The following is a 22,718-nucleotide window of genomic DNA, read 5'->3' on the forward strand; positions in this document are numbered from 1 at the left end:
ACCAGATATGTAAGGCAGCGACTTGGTCTTCACTGCACACTTTTGCCAAACTTTACAAATTTGATACTTTTGCTTCTTCGGAGGCTATTTTTGGGAGAAAGGTTTTGCAAGCCGTGGTGCCTTCCGTTTAGGTAACCTGATTTGCTCCCTTCATCCGTGTCCTAAAGCTTTGGTATTGGTTCCCACAAGTAAGGATGATGCCGTGGACCGGACACACCAATGTTGGAGAAAACAGAATTTATGCTTACCTGATAAATTACTTTCTCCAACGGTGTGTCCAGTCCACGGCCCGCCCTGGTTTTTTAATCAGGTCTGATTAATTATTTTCTCTAACTACAGTCACCACGGTACCATATGGTTTCTCCTATATATTTCTTCCTGTCCGTCGGTCGAATGACTGGGGTGGGCGGAGCTTAGGAGGGACTATATGGCCAGCTTTGCTGGGACTCTTTGCCATTTCCTGTTGGGGAAGAGATATTCCCACAAGTAAGGATGACGCCGTGGACCGGACACACCGTTGGAGAAAGTAATTTATCAGGTAAGCATAAATTCTGTTTTTAAATAAGTATAAAGATTTGTCAGTGTCAATATCTGAAGCAGAATCTTCTGAACCAGATAGATCCCCATCAGAGATAGATAAATCAGAATGCTGTCGGTCATTTAAAAATTCATCAATTTTATGAGAAGTTTTAAAAGACCTTTTACGTTTATTAGAAGGTGGTATGACAGACAAAGCCTTCTGAATGGAATAAGAAACAAATTCTCTCACATTAACAGGAATATCCTGAGCATTAGATGTTGAAGGAACAACAACAGGTAATGGATTACTACTAATGGAAATATTGTCTGCATTTGAAAGTTTATCATGACAACTAACACAAACTACAGCCGGAGGAACAGTTACCACAAGTTTACAACAAATGCACTTAGCTTTGGTAGAACCGACATCAGGCAGCAGGATTCCAATAGTAGATTCTGAGACAGGGTCAGATTGAGACATCTTGCAATATGTAATAAAAAAAATAACATATAAAGCAAAATTATCAATTTCCTTATATGACAGTTTCAGGAATGGGAAAAAATGCAAACAAAATAAGCCTCTGGAAACCAGAAGCAAAATGAAATAAAGACTTAAATAATGTCAAAAATCTGGCGCCAAGTATGACACCCACAACTGACAAAATATTTTTTTGGCGCCAAGAACGTCTGCAACAAACACGAGCTTCATAGATGACGCAACTACGTGAAAACTCTCGGCGCCAACTAAGACGCCGTAAATTACGAAATTACGTCAACAAACGTAATTCTTGCGCCAAAAAAGTCTCACGCCAAGAATGACGCAATAAATTATAGCATTTTGCACTCCCGCGAGCCTAACAGCCCGCAATTTAGAAAAGAGTCAATTTGAAAATTTCAGGTAAGAATTTTTTTTTTATATATATATTCATTTCCCAAAATGAAACTGACAGTCTGCAAAAATTAAATATACTGATTAACCTGAATCATGGCAAATATAAGTACAAAACATATATTTAGTGCCAAACCATAGCCGAGAGTGTCTTAAATAAAAGAAAACATACTTACCAAAAGACACTCATCCACATAAAGTAGATAGCCAAACCAGTACTGTAACGAGAATCAGTAGAGGTAATGGTATATAAGAGTATATCGTCGATCTGAAAAGGGAGGTAGGAGATGAATCTCTACGACCGATAACAGAGAACCTATGAAAAGTAAATTTATGCTTACCTGATAAATTAATTTCTTTTACGATATGACGAGTCCACGGATTTCATCCTTGTGGGATTTATCCTCCTGCTAACAGGAAGTGGCAAAGAACACCACAGCAGATATATATATATATATATATATATATATATATAGCTCCTCCCTCCTCTCCACCCCCAGTCATTCAACCGAAGTTAGGAAGAGAAAGGAAAAGCTAATGGTGCAGAGGTGACTGAAGTTTACAAAAAATAAATATAACCTAAACCTGTCTTAAAATAACAGGGTGGGCCGTGGACTCGTCATATCGTAAAAGAAATGAATTTATCAGGTAAGCATAAATTTACTTTTCTTTTACAAAGATATGACGAGTCCACTGATTTCATCCTTATTTGTGGGATACCAATACCAAAGCTTTAGGACACGGATGAAAGGGAGGGACAAGACAGGAACCTAAACGGAAGGCACCAATGCTTGAAGAACCTTTCTCCCAAAAACAGCCTCAGAAGAAGCAAAATTATCAAATTTGGAAAATTTGGAAAAAGTATGAAGAGACGACCAAGTCGCAGCCTTGCATATCTGTTCTACAGAAGCATCATTTTTAAAAACCCATGAGGAAGCCACAGCCCTAGTAGAATGAGCCGTAATTCTTTCAGGAGGCTGCTGTCCAGCAGTCTCATACGCCAGACGAATGATACTCTTCAGCCAAAAAGAAAGAGAGGTAGCCATAGCTTTCTAATCCCTACGCTTTCCAGAACAAACAATGAATAATGAAGATGATTGACGGAAATCCTTAGTCGCCTGCAAGTAAAACTTCAAGGCACGGACCACGTCCAGGTTATGCAACTTACGCTCCTTCCTAGAAGAAGGATTAGGACATAATGAAGGAACAACAATTTGCTGATTAATACTCTTATTTGAAACAACCTTAGGGAGGAACTCAGGTTTGGTACGTAAAACCACCTTATCAGAATAGAAGATAAGATAAGGCGAGTCACATTGTAACGCTGAAAGCTCTGAAACTCTACGAGCAGAAGAAATAGCAACCAAAATTAAAACTTTCCAAGATAACAACTTAATATCTATGGAATGCATGGGTTCAAACGGAACCCCTTGAAGTACACTAAGAACTAAATTCAAACTCCACGGAGGAGCAATTGGTCTAAATACAGGCTTCATTCTGGTTAGAGCCCGACAAAAAGACTGAACGTCTGGAACACCAGCCAAACGTTTGTGAAGCAAAATTGACAAGGCAGAAATCTGTCCTTTTAAGGAACTTGCTGATAACCCTTTCTCCAATCCTTCTTGGAGAAAAGACAGAATCCTATACTAACCTTACTCCATGAGTAACCTTTGGATTCACACCAAAAAAAATATTTACGCCATATCTTATGATAAATCTTTCTAGTGACAGGCTTACGTGCCTGAATCAATCTATCAATGACCGCATGAGAGAAACCCCGCTTAGATAAAATCAAGCGTTCAATCTCCAAGCAGTCAACTGCAGAGAAATTAGATTTGGATGTTGGAAAGGACCTTGAATGAGAAGGTCCTGTCTCACTGGGAGTTTCAACGGAGGCAGAGAGGACATGTCCACTAGATCTGCATACCAAGTCCTGCGTGGCCACGCAGGCGCGATTAGAATTACGGAAGCTCTCTCCTATTTAATCCGAGCAATCACATGGGGAAGGAGAGGAAACAGTGGAAACACATAAGCCAGGTTGAACGTCCAAGGCATCTATTAGTTCGGCCTAAGGATCTCTCGACCTGTATCTTGGGAGCTTAGCATTCTGTCGAGACGCCATCAGATCCAACTCCGGTTTGCCCCATCGAAGAATCAGAGAGGCAAATACCTCTGGATGGAGTTCCCACTCCCCCAGATGAAAAGCCTGACAGCTTAAATAATCCACTTCCCAGTTGTCCACACCTGGGATATAGATTGCTGACAGATAACAAGAGTGGGTCTCCGCCCATTGAATTATCTTGGATACTTCTGACATCGCTAAGGAACTCCTCGTTCCTCCCTGATGATTGATGTAAGCCACAGTCGTGATATTGTCCGACTGGAACCTGATGAATTTGGCCGAAGCCAACTGAGGCCACACCAGAAGCGCATTGAATATTGCTCTCAATTCCAGAATGTTGATTGGAAGTAGAGCCTCCAACTGAGTCCATAAACCCTGAGCTCTCAGGGAATTCCAGACTGCACCCCAGCCTAGAAGACTGGCGTCCGTTGTCACCATCACCCATGAGGGTCTGCAGAAACACGTCCCCTGGGACAGATGATCCGGCGACAACCACCAAAAGAGAGTTTCTGGTCTCTTGATCCAGATTTATCAGAGGAGACAAATTTGTATAGTCCCCATTCCACTGACCGAGCATGCACAGTTGCAGTGGTCTGAGATGAAACCGAGCAAATGGAATGATGTCCATTGCTGCCACCATCAATCCAATTACCTCCATACACTGGGCCACTGAAGGCCGAGGATTGGACTGAAGGGTTCTACAAGTATTTAGAATTTTTTATTTTCTGACCTCCGTCAGAAAAATCTTCATTGCTACAGAATCTATCAGTGTTCCCAGGAAGGGAACCCTTGTCTGAGGGATTAGTGAACTCTTTTCTAGATTCACTTTCCAACCGTGAGTTCTCAGAAAGGATAACACTGTGTCTGTATGAGACTTTGTTAGATGATAAATCGGCGCCTGAATCAAGATATCGTCCAGATAAGGCGCCACTGCTATACCCCGTGGCCTGAGAACCTTTGTGAAGATCCTGGGTGCTTTGGCCAACCCGAAGGGAAGAGCCACGAACTGAAAATGTTTGTCCAGAAAGGCAAGCCTTAGGTATTGATGATGATCCTTGTGAATAGGAATATGAAGGTATGCATCCTTCAAGTCCACGGTAGTCATATATTGACCCTCCTGGATCATTGGTAAAATTGTTCGGATAGTTTCCATCTTGAAGGATGGAACTCTGAGAAACTTGTTTAGACTCTTGAGATCTAAAAGGGTCTGAAAGTTCCCTCTCTTTTGGGAAACACGAAGAGATTTGAGTAAAACCCCTGCCCCTGTTCCAGTATTTCCAGTGCTCAGGGGTCCTGAACATCTCTTGCCCAAGCCTGTGCAAAGAGAGCCAATCTGCCCCCTACTAGATCCGGTCCCGGATCGGGGGTCGCCCTTTCATGCTGTCTTGGTAGCAGCAGCTGCTTTTTGGGTTGCTTACCCTTGTTCCAAGCCTGGTCGGGTCTCCAGATGGACTTGGTCTGAGCAAAATTCCCTTCCTGCTTTGTGGAGGAAGAGGAAGAAGAGGGTACTCCTTTAAAGTTCCGAAAGGAACAAAAATTATTTTGTTTACCCTTATTCTTAACAGACTTATCCTGAGGTAGAGCATGACCTTTACCTCCAGTAATGTCAGAAATTATTTCCTTCAGCTCAGGTCCAAATAGGGTCTTACCCTTGAAAGGAATAGCCAAAAGCTTTGACTTAGATGACACATCAGCAGACCACGATTTTAACCATAACGCTCTTCGCGCTAAAATGGCAAATCCTGCATTATTAGCCGTCAATTTAGCAATTTGGCATCTGTGACAAAAGAATTAGCTAGCTTAAGAGCCTTAATTCTATCCAAAATATCCTCTAAGGGGGTCTCAACCTTAAGAGACTCTTCCAAGGCATCAAACCAGAAAGCTGCTGCAGTAGTCACTGGAACAATGCAGGCTGTTGGTTGTAAAAGGAAACCCTGATGAATAAATAACTTCTTTAGAAGACCCTCAAATTTTTTATCCATGGGGTCTTTGAAGGCACAACTGTCCTCAATAGGAATAGTTGTACGTTTAGCCAGGATAGCAATAGCTCCCTCCACCTTAGGGACAGTCTGCCAAGAGTCCCGAATGGTGTCTGAAATGAGATACATTTTCTTAAAATTAGGAGAGGGGAAAACAGAATACCCGGTATATCCCACTCCTTCTTAACAATCTCCGAAATTCTTAGGAACCGGAAAAACATCAGTGTAAGTGGGTACTGCTAGGTATTTGTCCATTTTACACAATTTCTCTGGTGGAACCATAATAGGGTCACAGTCATCCAGAGTCGCCAATACCTCCCGAAGTAACAGGCGGAGGTGTTCTAGCTTAAATTTAAAGGACATAACGTCCGAATCTGTCTGAGGTAACATACTTCCAGGATCTGAAAGTTCTCCCTCAGACAAAATTTCCCTAACCCCCAACTCAGATCCGTGTGAGGGCACATCGAAAATAGCCAACAAAGCATCAGAGGACTCAGTATTGACATTAATTCCTGTCCTACTCCGTTTACCCTGTAACACTTGTAACTTAGATAATACCTCTCTAAGGGTAGTTGACATAACTGTAGCCATATACTGCAGAGTAAAAGAATTCGATGCACTTGAGGAACTCGGCGTCGCTTGCGTAGGCGTTAATGGTTGTGACACTTGGGGAGAATTAGATGGCATATCCTGATTCTCTTCAAACTGAGAATTATCCCTAGGCACACTTTCTTTACATAAAATATGCTTTTTAAATTGCAAGGCCCTTTCAGTACAAGAGGTACACAAAGTAAGAGGGGGTTCCACAATGGCTTCTAAACACATAGAACAAGGAGTTTCCTCAAGTTCAGACATGTTAAACAGACTAGCAATAGCCACAATAGTCGTAAATCACATTATTTGATTCAAAAAAAACTTTTTGCAAAAAAACGTACTGCGCCTTTAAGAAATAAAAAGCGCAACAATTTTTTCAAATTGCCCTAAAAGCGTTCTTATCGTTAAACAATTGTAAATAACAGTTTAATTGTTCCAAAAATTATTGCACCCTATGAGCAAAAGTAAAATCTCCCTTTAAGGAGACATTTTTATTCAAAAAATATACTTAAATAATGAAAACAGCCCCTGCAGAGCTGTGGCGCCTACCTGCCCTCAGGGTACTAAAATTAGACTCGACAACGATCCAGTGACTGGAAAATAACTTTAGGCCCCACCGGAGCTGATGCCTGCTGCCTTCCTAGTGAGAGGAAACTGCGCGTCTGAGCGCACGAAATAGGCCCCACCATCAAGGACGTCGCATCTACAAACTGACTAACCGCATGGGAAGCGGTTTGAAATAAAGCCATGTGGTCCCCAGTACATATGAACTCAAAGCATAAAACTGCAGCCCTGAACAATAAAATATTTGTCCATTCTTAAGTTAAGCTGCCTCTCCCAGTGTCAAGCCCCAATTAAATATTGCCAATAGAAAATAACAATATGTATAGAAAAAATAGGCCTTTCAGTAACACCCTCAGTTTCATATAGGTCTACTGCTTACCCCTTCCCTTGCAGGGAAACAAATGTCATCCAATTCTGATATAACAAGTCTCCTCAGAAATAAAAGACTGAACATACCTCAATGTTGCTTAAAGCATGACACCATTCTCCACACTGAAGATTTTCTTGCACTACCTTCAGAAGCTCTGTGGGAACCAGAATGGATCTTAGTAACGTCTGCTAAGATCATCAACCTCAGGGCAGAAAATTGTCTTCATTCCTTATCCATTTCTCCCAGGGGAAAATAGTACTCGCCGGTACCATTTTAAAACTTCTTGATTGAAGAATCTAAAACTAACACCTCAATTTACCTCTTCCTATTACTAACACAGGCAAAGAGAATGACTGGAGGTGGAGAGGAGGGAGGAGCTATATATACAGCTCTGCTGTGGTGCTCTTTGCCACTTCCTGTTAGCAGGAGGATAAATCCCACAAGTAAGGATGAAATCCGTGGACTCGTCATATCTTTGTAAAAGAAATAGATCCCCGTTAGGGTGACCATTGTATTCAACAATAGGTAATACTCCCTTCACATCCCTCTGTCATTCACTGCACTCTGAGAGGAACCGGGCTTCAGCATGCTGAGAAGCGCATATCAAAGTAGAAATCTAGCACAAACTTACTTCACCACCTCAATAGGAGGCAAATTTTGTAAAACTGAATTGTGGGTGTGGTGGGGGGTGTATTTATAGGCCTTTTGAGGTTTGGGAAACTTTGCCCCTCCTGGTAGGAATGTATATCCCATACGTCACTAGCTCATGGACTCTTGCCAATTACATAAAAGAAATAGTATCACAGATAAAATGATTAGCATGTTGAAAAAATGCTAGACAAATCAGAATCGGTTTCCTGTTGCGCTAAACTTTCCAACCAAAAAGTTGATGCAGCTGCAACATCAGCCATAGAAAAGGCAGGCCTGAGAAGATAGAAAGAAAATAAATAAGCTTTCCTTAGATAAGGTTCAAGATTCCTTTCTAAAAGGGTCTTTAAAGGAAGTACTATCTCGGGATAGTAGTACGTTTGGCAAGAGTAGAGATAGCCCCATCAACTTTGGAGATTTTTTCCCAAAACTACAATCTAATTGCTGGCAAGGGATACAACTTTTTAAACCTAGCAGAAGGAAAAAAAGAAGTACTAGGCCTATTCCATTCCTTTAAAATCATACCAGAAATAGCATCAGGAACTGGAAAAACCTCTGGAGTAACCATAGGAGGTGTATAAACAGAATTTAAACATTTACTAGTTTTAGTATCAAGAGGATTAGTTTCCTCAATATCCAAAGTAATCAACACCTCTTAACAAGGAACAAATATACTCCATCTTACAGAGATAAGTAGATTTGTCAGTGTCAATCTCTGAGGTAGGATCTTCTGAATCAGATAGATCATCAGGAGGAGGATAAATCAGTGTGTTGTCGGTCATTTGAAATTACATCAACTTTATGAGAAGTTTTAAAAGACCTTTTACGTTTATTAGAAGGTGGAATAGCAGACAAAGCCTTCTGAATCACATCAGCAATAAAATCTTTTATATTCACAGGGATATCACGTACATTAGATGTTGAAGGAACAACAGGCATTGTACTAGTTACTGATGGATACATTCTATGCATGTAAAGGTTTATCATGACAACTGTTACATACTACCGCTGGAGATATAATCTCTACTAATTTACAACAGTTACACTTATCTTTGGTAAAACTGTTATCAGGCAGCAGGAATCCAACAGTGGTTTCTGAAACAAGATCAGATCGAGACATCTTGCAAATGTAAGAGAAAAATCAACATATAAAGCAAAAATATCAATTTCCTTATATGGCAGTTTCAAGAATGGGAAAAAAATGCAAACAGCATAGCCCTCAGAGCATAGAGAAAGGCAAAAGGCATATAGGAAGTGGGGTTTAAATAATTAAATTATTTGGCACCAAGTATGATGCGCAATGCAAAATGAAATTTTTTGGCGCTAACAACATCCGGAAACGACGCAACTCAATTTTGAAGAAAAGACTATACCCCAGGTAAGAAAAATATATAACTTCCTAAATACATTTTTCCCAATTTTGAAACTGATAGTCTACAAAAGGAAATATACATAAACCTGACTCATGGCAAATATAAGTACAATACATATATTTAGAACTTTATGTAAAGTGCAAAACCATAGCCAAGAGTGTCTAAGTAATGAAAACATACTTACCGAAAGACACCCATCCACATATAGCAGATAGCCGAACCAGTACTGAAACAGTTATCAGTAGAGGTAATGGTATATAAGAGTATATTGTCGATCTGAAAAGTGAAGTAGAAGATGAATCTCTACGACCGATAACAGAGAACCTATAAAAAGATTTCCCGCAAGGAAAACCATAGAATTCAATAGGTGATATTCCCTTCATGTCCCTCTGACATTCACTGTACTCTGAGAGGAATCAGGCTTCAAAATGTTGAGAAGCGCATATCACAGAAGAAAATCAAGGACAAACCTACTTCACCACCTCCATAGGGAGGCAAATTTGGTAAAGCTGAATTGAAGGTGTGGTGAGGGGTGTATTTATAGGCATTTTGAGGTTTGGAAAACTTTGCCCCTCCTGGTAGGATTGTATATCCCATACATCACTAGCTCGTGGACTCTTACCAATTACATGAAGTAAATGAACATTGTATTTAAATGATTTCTCTTCCATTTAAAAGAGTGTATTTTAAAATGTATTACAATGTTTGTTTTTTGGGGGGTTTTTTTTTAAGGGGGGGGTGGTCCTATACTAACTATATCGACTTTTCCTAGGGTAATTGTACCTCTCAACCAGTGAGCAACATATACCAGTGATTTTTTTCTGATAAATTTCAAAATGTATTTCAATTTGACAACCCCTGTACGATGTGACAGCCATCAGCCAATCACAGGCTCATATATGTATACCCTGTGATCTTTGCACATGCACAGTAGTACCTGGTGCCTCACAAAGTGTGTATATAAAAAGACTGTGCACAATTTGATATTAAAAGTCTCTTAAAACTGCATGCTCTATCTGAATCATGAAAGTCTCATTTTGACTTTAGTGTCCCGCTTACCAATTTGTATTCTGTATCATCTTCAATAAATCTTGAAGTGCTTTATTATAGTAAGAATCATTTGAAGGTGAGGCTGGAGACATTCTTATTCTTTGTTCTGCCATGAAGATTCTATGACTTCCAGTAAACTGAAGCTAGAAAACAAAAGAAGAAAAAAATTATCTATCTACCTTCTTGGCCACTTTAAACTGGTAAAACGAATGTTGTTCCTTTTCAAGATGATTATGTGATTGCACTTTATTTGATGTATGGTCACTGATAAGGTAGTAATGTTTTCTGTGATTCCATTGTAGTTTACAAACAAGAACTTCACTATCAGTTCCAGTGCAGAATCTACTGGTATGAATGTGCGGGTTCCAGAGGCAAAGGGGTAATATTGCTCTTCTTCAAACTTTAAATTACTAGTAACATAATAAAGTAATAATTACTGTTGCAACGTACATATTTTAACAATTTTTCTTTAAGGGTCACTAAACTTATTTAAACAGCATTGTGCAGTATGTGCATATTTAAGCTTTATTAAAGAATCACCTTTCTGAAAGATGTGCTTTACTATATTGTGTCCCCCAAAACAGCTTATGCTTTTTTTTTTTTTTATCTCACGTGGTTACTATCCAATCACAACTCTTTTGATCACGCTGCTCACCTTAATGTTGTGCGCACCTGCTTTGGATAAAGAGGTAACCATAATAATTTGGTGAAGAAAATGTGGCACCACAGAGTCACTGCCAAGATCAGGACGATTCTCCAAAATTGATGAGAGAATGAGGATAAAATATATCATGGAAGCTACCAAGAGGCCAACAGCAACACTGAAGGAGCTACAGGAATTTATGGCAGGTATCAGTCACCCCTTGTATGTAACCACTAGGACTGTGCAATTAATCACTAAATGAGGCTATGCAATATCTAAATTGCACAAGGCTGCAAAAAATGTTATATTACAAAAATAAATAAAAATAGTTTGAAACAACTTCCTTAACATGTCATGTCAGTGACACAAACTCTTCAGTCCAGCCCAGCAGCAACACTGACCACTTCTCCGGGGGGGGGGAGGATGCATCACATCAGTGTTACAACACATAACGCTACCGCAGCCATTTTACTTGCCTCACGATTTGTTGTTTCAGTCCTGAGGGGTGCAAACACATAGAAGGTGGTGGACTGGAAGAGCTTTTTTCTCTGGCTTATTCAGTCTGCAGTGCAAATTGCAAAGGGAACAGGCTCCTGTATTCAACAGTGTTATAAAATTTCAATGCAAAATGTACATTTAAAAAATATTAATAAATCTGCAATTAAAATCACAATATTTGGGATTGTGATTTATTTTTTTTACATAGTGCACAGTTCTGTTGACCACCATCTCTCGTATTCTGCACACACCTGGGCTATGGTGTAGGGTGGCAAGATGGAAACCCTTTCTTACAGAAAGGAACATCAAAGCCTCTCTACATTATGCCAAAAAATTAATTTAGTCACCCCAAACCATGTGGAATAATATGCTATGGTCCGACAAGAGAAAAGCTAAAAACTTTTTGGCCTAAACTCTAAAATATATGTTTGAGGCAAAGCCAATAAAACTCATCATCTAAGGAGCATCATACGGACTATGAAGCATGGTGGTGGCAGCATCATGCTTCTCTGCAGCTGGGTCAGGGGCTCTTGCCAAGATAGATGAGATAATGAATAGCTCCAAATATCAAGATATTTTGGCACAAAAGTTGGTAACCTTAACTTGAAGACGGAGAGGAATTTCACATTCAGACATGACAATTACCCAAAACAGATAGGAATTACCTAACGAGAGCTGTACACAGGAGATCCCCCTCACAACTTGAAGGAACTTGAATAGGTTTGCAAAAAAAAATTAAAAAAAAGGAATAAAATGTAAAAGTTTAGTAGTGCAAAATTAACAAACTTATTCACAAAGACTTGCTGCTGTAATAAATGCAAAAAGGTGCTTCTACAAAGTATTAATTGCTGTAGTTTTTTTTTTAATTTAAAATATTCCTAATACATAACTATTTGGGTTTTATTAATTTTTGTTTCTTGGAAGATTACACTACACATGGAAAAAGTCTGACATTTACATTGTTGTTATCTCTGTCTTTGCATTTCAAAGACCTGCAGTTTCATACGGGTGTGTAGACTTATGCTGTTAAACAAGAATATAAAATAAATTTGATAATAGAGTTAAAATTAAAAGTCTCTTAATGAGACAGTTAAGTCAACAAACATTAATGATTCAGACAATTGAGATTTAAAAAAAAAAAAAACTTTTTTAATTTACTTCTATTATCAAATTTGCTACATTTAGCCACCAATCAGCAAGTGCTAATAAGGTGCTGAACCAAAAATGCGCCGGCCCCTAAGATTACATTGCTGCTTTTCAAATAAAGATACCAAAAGAACGAAGAAAATTTGATAATAGGAGTAAATTAGAAAGTTGCATGCTATATCTGAATCATGGAAAAAATTAGTTTCATATCCCTTTGATTCTGATTTTCCCCTTAAACTAACATCTTTAAAAAATGTCTACAAATGATGGTCACCTCTCACCACCACACAGACTATCTCTCGTATGTATGTATGTATTTTTTTATATATATATATATATATATATATATATATATATATATATATATATATATATACACACTCATACACACACAGATAAATCAACTTTTTTAACATTACTTTATAAATATGTGTAAATTTAAACAGATCTATATCTTGTGCATTGTATGTATGCAAGTTTGTTCATGTCATATTTTGACAACCTTCAACAACATACTGCTGGCATCTATGACTGCCTGCTATAATATTAAAGAGACCTGAAACCCAAAATGTTTCTTTCATGATTCAGATAGATCATACAATTTTAAACAACTTTCCAATTTATTTCTATTACCTATTTTGCTTCAACCTGTTGTTATTCTTTTATGAAGGAGAAACAAAGCTCTACTGTAAGTTAGCTGAAAGGCAGCCAATGAAAAGATGCATATATCTGCAGTCACCAACCAGCTTCTGGCCTACCTAGGTATACTTTTCAGCAAAGGATACAAAAAGAACTAAACAAATTAGATAATAGAGATGAATTAAAAAGTTATTTAAAATGACATACTCTATCTGAATCATGAAAGAACAAAATTGAATTATCTGCAATGCATTTCATTTAATATCTGTCCCTAACTGGTAACAAAATGGAATACAGAATATGAAAACCACTGAACTTTTTTGGACAGTATCTCTGTCCAATTTGCAAAAATAGTGTTTATTATTACAAAAATAATAAAGCGTGCGAATTGTTTGCAATGCTGATATGTACTGTGCATATATATATATATATATATATATATATATATATATATATATATATATATATATATATATATATATATATATATATACACATAAAGCAAATTAGTTTTAATATTTAAAATCTGTTTGCTTTTTTTCTCTCAGCTCAGTGGGATGCACCTTACGTGTTCAACGATCTCGGAATATCCATGTTTTGACATAAAATGCTCTCTGCTGTCACAGGCCTCATATTGTTGGGCTACAGATGTTGCCTGATACATTTGCAACCTCTCTGTTATTGTAAGATTGGCCCTTCACACCAGTAATCTATCTCATACAATTCTAACGTATAAGCTCACCCGGTATATGACGTCACAAAAACAAACTGACCACCGTAGATCCAGATATACACAAACTACAAGAAAAGACCATCATCATCTAGCTGCGCCTGACACATGACGTAATCGCACCAACTGAAATATATTAGACGAAAGGCTCAAGACGCTCCAATCTCCATTAGCAACAGCACAAAGCAGTTGTGCGATGTAATTGGTTAGATATGGTTGATAGGTGTGTTGTTGTTTTTGCACCGCCCATATTGAAGCGGTGTTTTGTCGAGAACTCCAATTCCTGCTAATGACGCTGGATTTCTCTTTAAATAAGCTTTATTAACCAGGAAGGAACAAGAAAATGCATTTACGCTCTACGTGTTGTGTAATTATTTACTACACTTGTGATCCCCCCCTGCTATTTTATATTAAGTACTGATTGTTTTATAAGCAATAGATTCATATAAATTACTTAAAAAAAATAATAAGCTTTGACAAATAACGGTCGTTTAAACTGTGTCTATGCTTTGAGTGGCGTATTTTGTTTAATACTCATCACGAACAGTGACCTATTTTAGGATTTCAGCAATCGGTTTATAAAACACTTTTTTTTCTGGCTTTTCAATATACTTTTTAGTATTTTTCTGGTTTTCATTATCTTTTTCAATTTAAAGGGACAGTCAACACTAAAATTATTATTGTTTTAAAAGATAGATAATGCCTTTACTACCCATTCCCCAGCTTTGCACAACCAACATTGTTAGATTAATATACTTTATAATAATAAAAAAATTAACAAATTTCTGCCTGTTTTCTAAGCCACTATAGACAGCCTCTTATCACATTCTTTTTTTATTTGCTTTTCACAACACAAGACTGCTAGTTCATGTGGGCCATATAGATAAACATTGTGCTCATGCTGCTCATGCTCAGGGAGTTATTTAAGAGTCAGTACAACACGGCACTAATTGACTAAAATGCAAGTCATATGATCAGAAGATGCTTAGATACAAGGTAATCACATAGGTAAAAAGTATATTAATATAACTGCATTGTTATTCAAAACTGGGTAGAAAAAAAGAAGTATTGGGATAATGTAAGTCAATGTAGACCCCTAGTGGTCAAAAAACTAATAGTTCAAATAGAATCTTGATCTGACACTCAGATCAAGTATATTACAATTAGTTATGTTCTGTGAGATGGGGTGGTGCTAACTATCAAGTAATATACTAGAAAAAAAACAGAGAGGAAAAAAAGGCCGCATATTTACTTGGGATGACAGACAACCCAGGCGTTGACCTATTAACAGCCTCCCGCCCAAAAATGTTTCGCAATCAGATTGCGAATCGTCTGCTATGGAGGATAGCGATTCTGATACTATGAATAGTAACCCCAGTACTAGTAATAGCAGTTTTTTAGGAAGAAAAACGGATCAGCTAGACCTAGTGGAAAAAGACCGACCAGAAGGGGCAAAGGGGACAGATCGGACCCTAAGAGACAGGACAAGATGGGGTTACACGAAAGAGAATCAGTACAGACGCAGGGAGGATTGGGGGAGACGACCGAAATGGTAGATCAAGATAAACTACTCCAAGTTATCAATCTCTCAAAACACACACTTACTCCAATACACCTCCAAGTACTTTCAAAGGGTCTGTCTTTCTCACCTACACCATCTCTAGATAAATTTGAGCTTATAAAAGACCTACACTTGTTTTGTAGGAAATTATCCCTCAAAAGAATGTTTGACAAACAAAGTGACCCAATAACAGATGAGATAAGAACACTAGACACTCTGATCCAACTTTGGAATGAAAGTGAAGGTTTGGAATCTTCAGAGACTACAACCTTCCTAGATAAACAACTCAAACTAAAATCTAAATTCATGCTTACAATCAGTAAGATGCCCCAACTTGAAGTCTTTCTAAAGATGGTTATGAAAGACTTCATGAACATCAAAGATACAAACACATCTAATTTAAGTAAGGAAGAAATTTTGGCACTATCTGAAATTAACAAATGGGATGACATTGTGGTCAAGGCATCTGATAAAGGGGGGAATATTGTTATTTGGGAGAAGGAACTATACATACAAGAAGCATTACGACAGCTGAGTGATACAAAATGCTACAAATATTTATTCTCAAACCCAACCTCCGATTATCAGAATTCTTACAACAAACTTATAATGGATGCCAAAACAAGTGGAGTGATAAGTTTAAAAGAATGGCAGTTTCTACAGGTAAAAAATCCTAGAGTTTCAACTTTGTATTTACTGCCCAAAGTACATAAAAATAAAAATAAACCTCCTGGTAGGCCTATAGTCTCCAGCATAGGAAGCCTTTGTGAACAGGCCAGTAGATACTTGGACCTCTACTTACGTGATATTGTACTCTCTTTACCATCATACACAAGAGATACGATGGACATTCTTAATAAAATCAACGATGTTGTGTTAGATAGTGAAACCTTACTCATCACCTGTGACGTAGAATCACTATACACGTCAATCAATCATAAGAAGGGATGTGAAGCGGTCAAATATTTCTTGGGAATGAAATCCAATGAGAATAAAGAACGCAATGATTTTATTCTCTCATTACTGAAATTTGTGCTGTCACACAACTATTTTGTGTTCAATGACAAAATTTATTTGCAGGTCCAGGGCACGGCAATGGGCTCCTCTTGTGCCCCCACGTATGCAAACATCTATTTAGGATGGTGGGAGCGTGAGATAGTATTTGATGACAATTTACAACAATACACCAGATACATTAGCTTGTGGAGTCGTTATATAGATGACCTGTTCATTATTTGGACAGGGAGTCTTATGGAATTCAAGGAATTCATTGGAATACTGAACACTAATGACCTCAATTTAAAATTAACCTATAATGCAAGTGTGCAACAGGTCGAATTCTTAGATGCAACTATCTATGAGGATGAAGAATATAAGCTCAAAACGGACTTGTACAGAAAAGAAACGGCCACGAATTCCACTTTACAATTCGACAGTTGTCACACCATACAAACTAAAAAAGGTATCCCAGTAGGGGAGTTCTTAAGATTGAGGCGAAATTGTACGGATGATAAGATTTTTTACCAGAGAGCGAAAGAGCTCCAAAAAAGATTGAGAGATAGAGGATATACTCGAAAAATCATCCGTACTGCCTTTCAAAGAGCAAAAAGAACGTCACGAGACTCCCTACTTACCCCCAAAATGAAATCAAGGGGTATGGAAGAATCTGTGAGATTTGTGACTACATACAATGCTGAATATAATACCATCTATAAGATACTGAACAAACATGTAGATATCTTAAAGTCAGATACTGTACTCTCCAAATACGTAGGTAAGAGAATTAAAACAAGTTGGAGGAGAGCACCGACCATTGGAAACCGATTGACGCAAAGTCATTTTGTAAGAAAGAAACAACATAATAAGAACATAAGGGGAACTTACCCCTGCGGGGGATGCAGTTTTTGCAAATACATTAATAATGAAAGAGAGTTCCTTACTTCAATTGGCATGAAACATATGTATGGATTTGCAAACTGTAAAACTAAGAATGTGGTCTACTGTTTACTGTGCAACTGTGGGAAAAGATACATTGGTGGTGATGTGGAGACCATGTTACTACAAGCTGAATGCCGTTGGATTTTCTGGCTTAACACCCTTGTACCACACGGATTGAATTTGCAGGATGGTTTTGGCTCATTTTTATAATCCAGAAAATAAACAGTTTCATTACTATCTCAATCTGAAATATAACTCTGTAATAGAATTTGTTATTCATAACAGAATTTGGCCTCATTTTATAAAGTGTTAATTTTAATAAAAATGTATCTCAGCTTAATAGCTGTCAACACAGTAAGGGTTATACACATATTTTATATTGATTCTAACACAGTGGTTTATTATCTGGTCAATATATTAGTACTGGTGGTATGAATGAATGTACAGTGGAACTACGAGAACATTATTTTGCATTTATGTTAGTACCTATCAGCATCAATAAACAGCTGGAACCACACACATTCTTTCATAATGTTTCCTATCATACAAAATCAGTTGATAGATGGGTCTTACACTATATATTTTTCTTTATTATACATGCTAAGAAAGATATAACTATATGCTTATTACACACTAAGAAAGATATAACTATATGCTTATTATCATACACATTAGGAGAAGCTATAGATCTGGACACACTGTGATCATTGATGTGACATTGATCATATGAACATTAACCAATGAGGTATTTGTAACTATCCAATGTTAATTGGGACTTATGAGGAGGCATACTAGTCGATGTGTTTCTCTAGTAAATATACTAGTTCTTTCCCAACTGATTTAAACGAGTATGTAATTAAGCTTCTCTAGCATTACGCTTATAGAGATTATAATACTGAGCATCAGAGAGATCTGAGGACTAATGTTATACATCCATTATGATTCAACCGGAGAGATCTTCGCACTGTGTATTTGACAGTGTAGACTTAATGACAAATGCTAGTTATCCGATATGGCGAATCCGGAGAAAGACAGACTGAGATTATCTGTCAGTGTATAATCGTCAGGAAACGCTAGTAATCCAATATGACCAGACTGGACTCACATATACTGTGAACATACGTATTGTTAGATTCCATTTTTATATATACTTTGATTCAATTATGATCATGTATGGTATATTCTACTATTATTCTCGCTAGCTTCACATCATTTATATTGTACCATCTATCAGCATAACTACGAATATTGCAATCCTTATATCAGTAGTACATATACTACTATGGCTAAGTACAATATTCAGGTGGTGGTCAATATGAGGCTATCTAATGATTAACAATGTTCTGAACCTTACTGATACTTCTAACACATCCTTGTTTATATGAACATTAGTTACAATAAATTATGAGGCTATGATCACATGAAGTTTCTCATCCAATGACAAATCACACATCGGTTAGGCTGAATCTATGGATGTGTGCACATACTCGTTTCTGTGTGATCTCTTATTTACACAGTTGGTGATCGATCTTATACAGTATAAATCAGTATCGTTGGGAGGTGACACAAGGTTACCTAGTTACTCATAATATCGGACTATATGCAGGGATCGTACCGATGCGCTGAATATATCTTGGGTCACAAAGTATTGTTTACAATTGGGTATGATGTTATAATCACATGACCTTCCCCATCCAATGGGGATATACACATCGGATAGGCTGATGCTAGGGGTGTGTGCGCACACTCCTCTCTGATTGACTAATGGTAGATTTAAAAGCCAGGAGAGTCGCCGTGATCGGGTTAGTCTCTGACGAAGCCAGTGTAACGGCGAAATGCGCATTAGGCGTTAACAGGAGACAATATCCATTATTTAGTGGCTCTTTAATTCTGTTATTTGTTGGGCATTGTCCCAATCCACACAGACCGGTGCTTACTTTGGCTCCTTATGCAGTTTATTTAGTTAATTTTGTTGACAGGGTCAATCCCCTTTTGCAGTTAATAATCTCAGCATTGAGCCTTATCCAAGTTTGCACTGACACTATGTGGATCTAAATACTTCAGTGATTAATTGCTCTTTTGGATATTAGTTTCCTGTATTCATTTTTATTCTACGTTTTAATACACCACACACGATTGCAGGGATACACCTTATACATTTTATTGTATATATTAACTCAATTTAATAAACGTTATGTTTTAAGTTTTGACCTGACCTAGGTTACTCTTCTAGCAACTCGTTATAATACTTTATTGATTGCAAACAAGAGTGCTAGTATACTGTCGCTTTTTTCCTCTCTGTTTTTTTTCTAGTTTATTCAAAACTGGGGAGTGGGTAATAAAGGGATTATATATCTTTTAAAATAATAATAATTCTGGTGTAGACTGTCCCGTTAACTAAAATGTCTTAAAGGGACAGTTTACTCAAAATTTTTCTCCCCTTAAATGTGTTCCCAATAATCCACTTTACCTGCTGGAGTGTATTAAATTGTTTACAAGTATCTCCTTTACCCTCATATTGGCATTTTAAATAGTTTATTTAGCCTGTGGTATCCCCAACCATTCTGAAAGTTTTTGGCCTTGAGGCCAAGCTGTGTTAACACAGCCAGTAGAAGAAATTACACTCCCAGTGGGTTATAAAAGAGATAAGGTAATAAAATGTTAATATTCCATTGTTCTCTCCCAGTATTGGTGATTGGTTTTTGGACAGATATAAGATAAATAAGCAGGTATATGTACACAATGTGATACAGTAATGAGATCTGATTATATATTCAAGCACAACCCATTTTATTAGGTTGTGGCTTCAAAGCACAAACTCAGCTAATTCATATACACAAATAAGCCTTAAAAAAGCAAATTTCATACATTTTATACTCTGCAGCTGGTAAAAAAAAGTTATTGGAAACACATTAAGGGAAAAACAATTTTATAGTGTACTGTCCCTTTAATCTCTCCTCTAAAAAATACTTTTCGCTGTTTCTCCGAAGATTTCCACCTTCTCTAAATATGAACTGTTGTGGTAGACAAACTTATTCCATTTTCCTCTCTCATCCACTTTTGAAATTTAATATTATATAACAAATATCTAGGAAAATAAAAAATTGTTATTTACGTTCTCTGGATGTTTTTTATACTGAATTTTAAGCAAGATACTTGCATGATATGATAGGTAAAGATCATTGACAGATTCTAAATCAAAGCTTAATACATTTTCACTCACCAAAAAGAAATCTATCCGAGAGAAATGTCTTAAATGCTTTAGACTCACAATTATATAAGCCTAGATTACACGTTGCGCTGTATTTTTTTTATCAATTGCGAAAACTCCGCTTGTGTTAAGCTTTTTGCGCTAATCGGGTTCCGTTCGTATTACAAGTTTCAAAAAACGTATTTTGCACTAGCGGTAACCCGAATAGCGTGAAAAAACGTACTTAATTTTACGCGTTCACGTGCATGTATTCCCCCATAGAAATCAATGGAGAAAAAAAGTGTGTGTGGTGGGGGGGACTAACACCAGAGATCGTGCAAACTCCATCGCATTTTTGCATTCTCCATAGCAACCAGACCACACATAAAAAAAGCCTATAGAGCCCCAATCTACGGCTACCCACATCTTACTATCCCAGATCTTTCCATATATATTAGTCAGCTTTTTTCCCTTTTATGTCACAGTAGTTTCTCTTAGATTATCTACAAATTGTTTCACTTTCTGACTGGAGTCAAATTTTAATGTTTTCGCATTATGGAAAACTTTAGTTTAGCCGGGTATAGTACAGTAGCCTGTATGCCGATATTGGTGACATTTCACGTCTTTTGCTAGATGTTTCTGCAGACAAATCTTGGAAAAGTAGGATTGAATCTTCCCTTAACTTTAATGATTTTTTATTTTATTGTCTATGGATATTAAACTTGTCTTGAAAGTTCAAGTATTTAATTATCACAGTCCTTTTCCTATTCTTAACCATTCCCTGATCTCTGAGCTGTCCTACTCTGTGAGCTCTTTCTACTAAGATGGAAGTAGTTTGAGTTCCTAGAGCCCCAGGCAAGACAACTGCAGCAAAATGTAACAAACTCTTCATACTCAGGAGGGAGGCCTATAACTCTTATAAGTATTTCAAATGATCTATCCTCCATTTCATCAATTCTATTTTTTAAGAGCTTATTCTTATTTTCTTTTTTTTCTTTTAATTAGTTAGATCTTCAAGATCCGATACCCTGTTTTCCACTTCATAGATCCTAGCTGCAAATTGTCTGACTTCTGACAGCAGGGAAAAAAATCTTTCCTCAGTTGATCAAACTGAGGAGTGATCATTTTTATAATCTGTTTAGCTAAATTTTGAGAGTCAACCATTGACACCCTAGTTTCAATTATATTTTCTGCTGACACATCCCCATTTCTCCTAGTTTTTTATCTTTTTGTTTAGGGGGCATTCCTGGTGATTTAATTTTTGTGTATCCATTTTTCCATCAGTTTAAGTGTAGGAAATATCCTTCAAATTCAGCTAAGTGCAACTATATCGTGGATATACTATTTTTCTTAAATGTTATTTATTAAAGGATAACTAACTTTTTATTACTAAATGTAAAATTCAATAACTGTTTTGAAGATAAATGATATTATCTATGAAATGTACCTATTTATTTCTTGAAACGAAGCATCCTTCTTTCATAAAATTACATTTTATTATTTTAAGATGACATCACGTCATCCAGCCCACAAATGTGGGCAGTCTATGGCATAATCAAACCGCCAATGGTATCCTTTTTACTTGCATATAATTATAATGAATTAACGCCATTAAACGCATGCGCAATAGACTATACCTCTTATCGCATGCGCAATTAGCAGCACTAAATTAGAGATCATTGCGGTCGTGAACAAACTAACGCATGCGCATTAGAAACTTTTTTCGGTTCGGAAGATGGTGACGTATCTTGTGACGTGGAGACAACTCGCGCATGCGCAATACGTCAAAAGAACGCCATCTTCCAACTGCAGTTGTCAGCACGGATTGGGAATCCGTAAATGCTGATATACAAGTGGGTTTGGAAAAATTAGTTATGTATAAAATAAATATCTTTAAAACGGTTTATATTTGCTAATGAATACACATTAGAAAATGATAGATTGAGATGTATACTGCTGGTTAATTGGCATTCCGTTTTTGACTACAGTGTCCCTTTAAGTGTAAAGTGTACTTATTATCTAGCCACCTCTGCCAAATACCATCTATAAAATGTATCCTTGTCTGCTTATTCCTTTCCTCTGTGCATCATATACATTGTTAAAAAGAGAGAGAAAAAGAAACTATGCATAAATTAAAATGTTGTGCCTTTCCATAAAATATTGTCAAAATATGACATGAACAAACTTGCATACATACAATATTGTTATTTTTATAGAGTTATGTTGACACCCTTCTTTTCTAAACTGTGTTTTTACCTGATGTTC

The 22,718-nt window shown here is 37.2% G+C and overlaps 1 protein-coding gene across 2 annotated transcripts in view; it reads right to left on the bottom strand.

Moving 5' to 3' along the window:
* The window catches only part of CCDC138 (coiled-coil domain containing 138), a 160,389-nt gene extending 146,456 nt beyond the window's left edge, over nt 1-13,933 (bottom strand). The window contains exons 1-2 of one of the 2 annotated variants that reach the window (XM_053707614.1): nt 13,777-13,933; nt 10,118-10,251 (exon numbers count right to left, since the gene is read on the bottom strand). In XM_053707614.1, the coding sequence (XP_053563589.1) occupies nt 10,118-10,221 (104 nt within the window). In that variant the 5' untranslated portion in view covers nt 10,222-10,251; nt 13,777-13,933. The other variant, XM_053707615.1, reaches the window with a different exon arrangement.
* Nucleotides 13,934-22,718: the final 8,785 nt, after the last annotated feature.

This window comes from Bombina bombina, chromosome 3 (assembly GCF_027579735.1).
Source record: "Bombina bombina isolate aBomBom1 chromosome 3, aBomBom1.pri, whole genome shotgun sequence".
In the NCBI taxonomy this organism is placed as follows: Eukaryota; Metazoa; Chordata; class Amphibia; order Anura; family Bombinatoridae; genus Bombina; species Bombina bombina.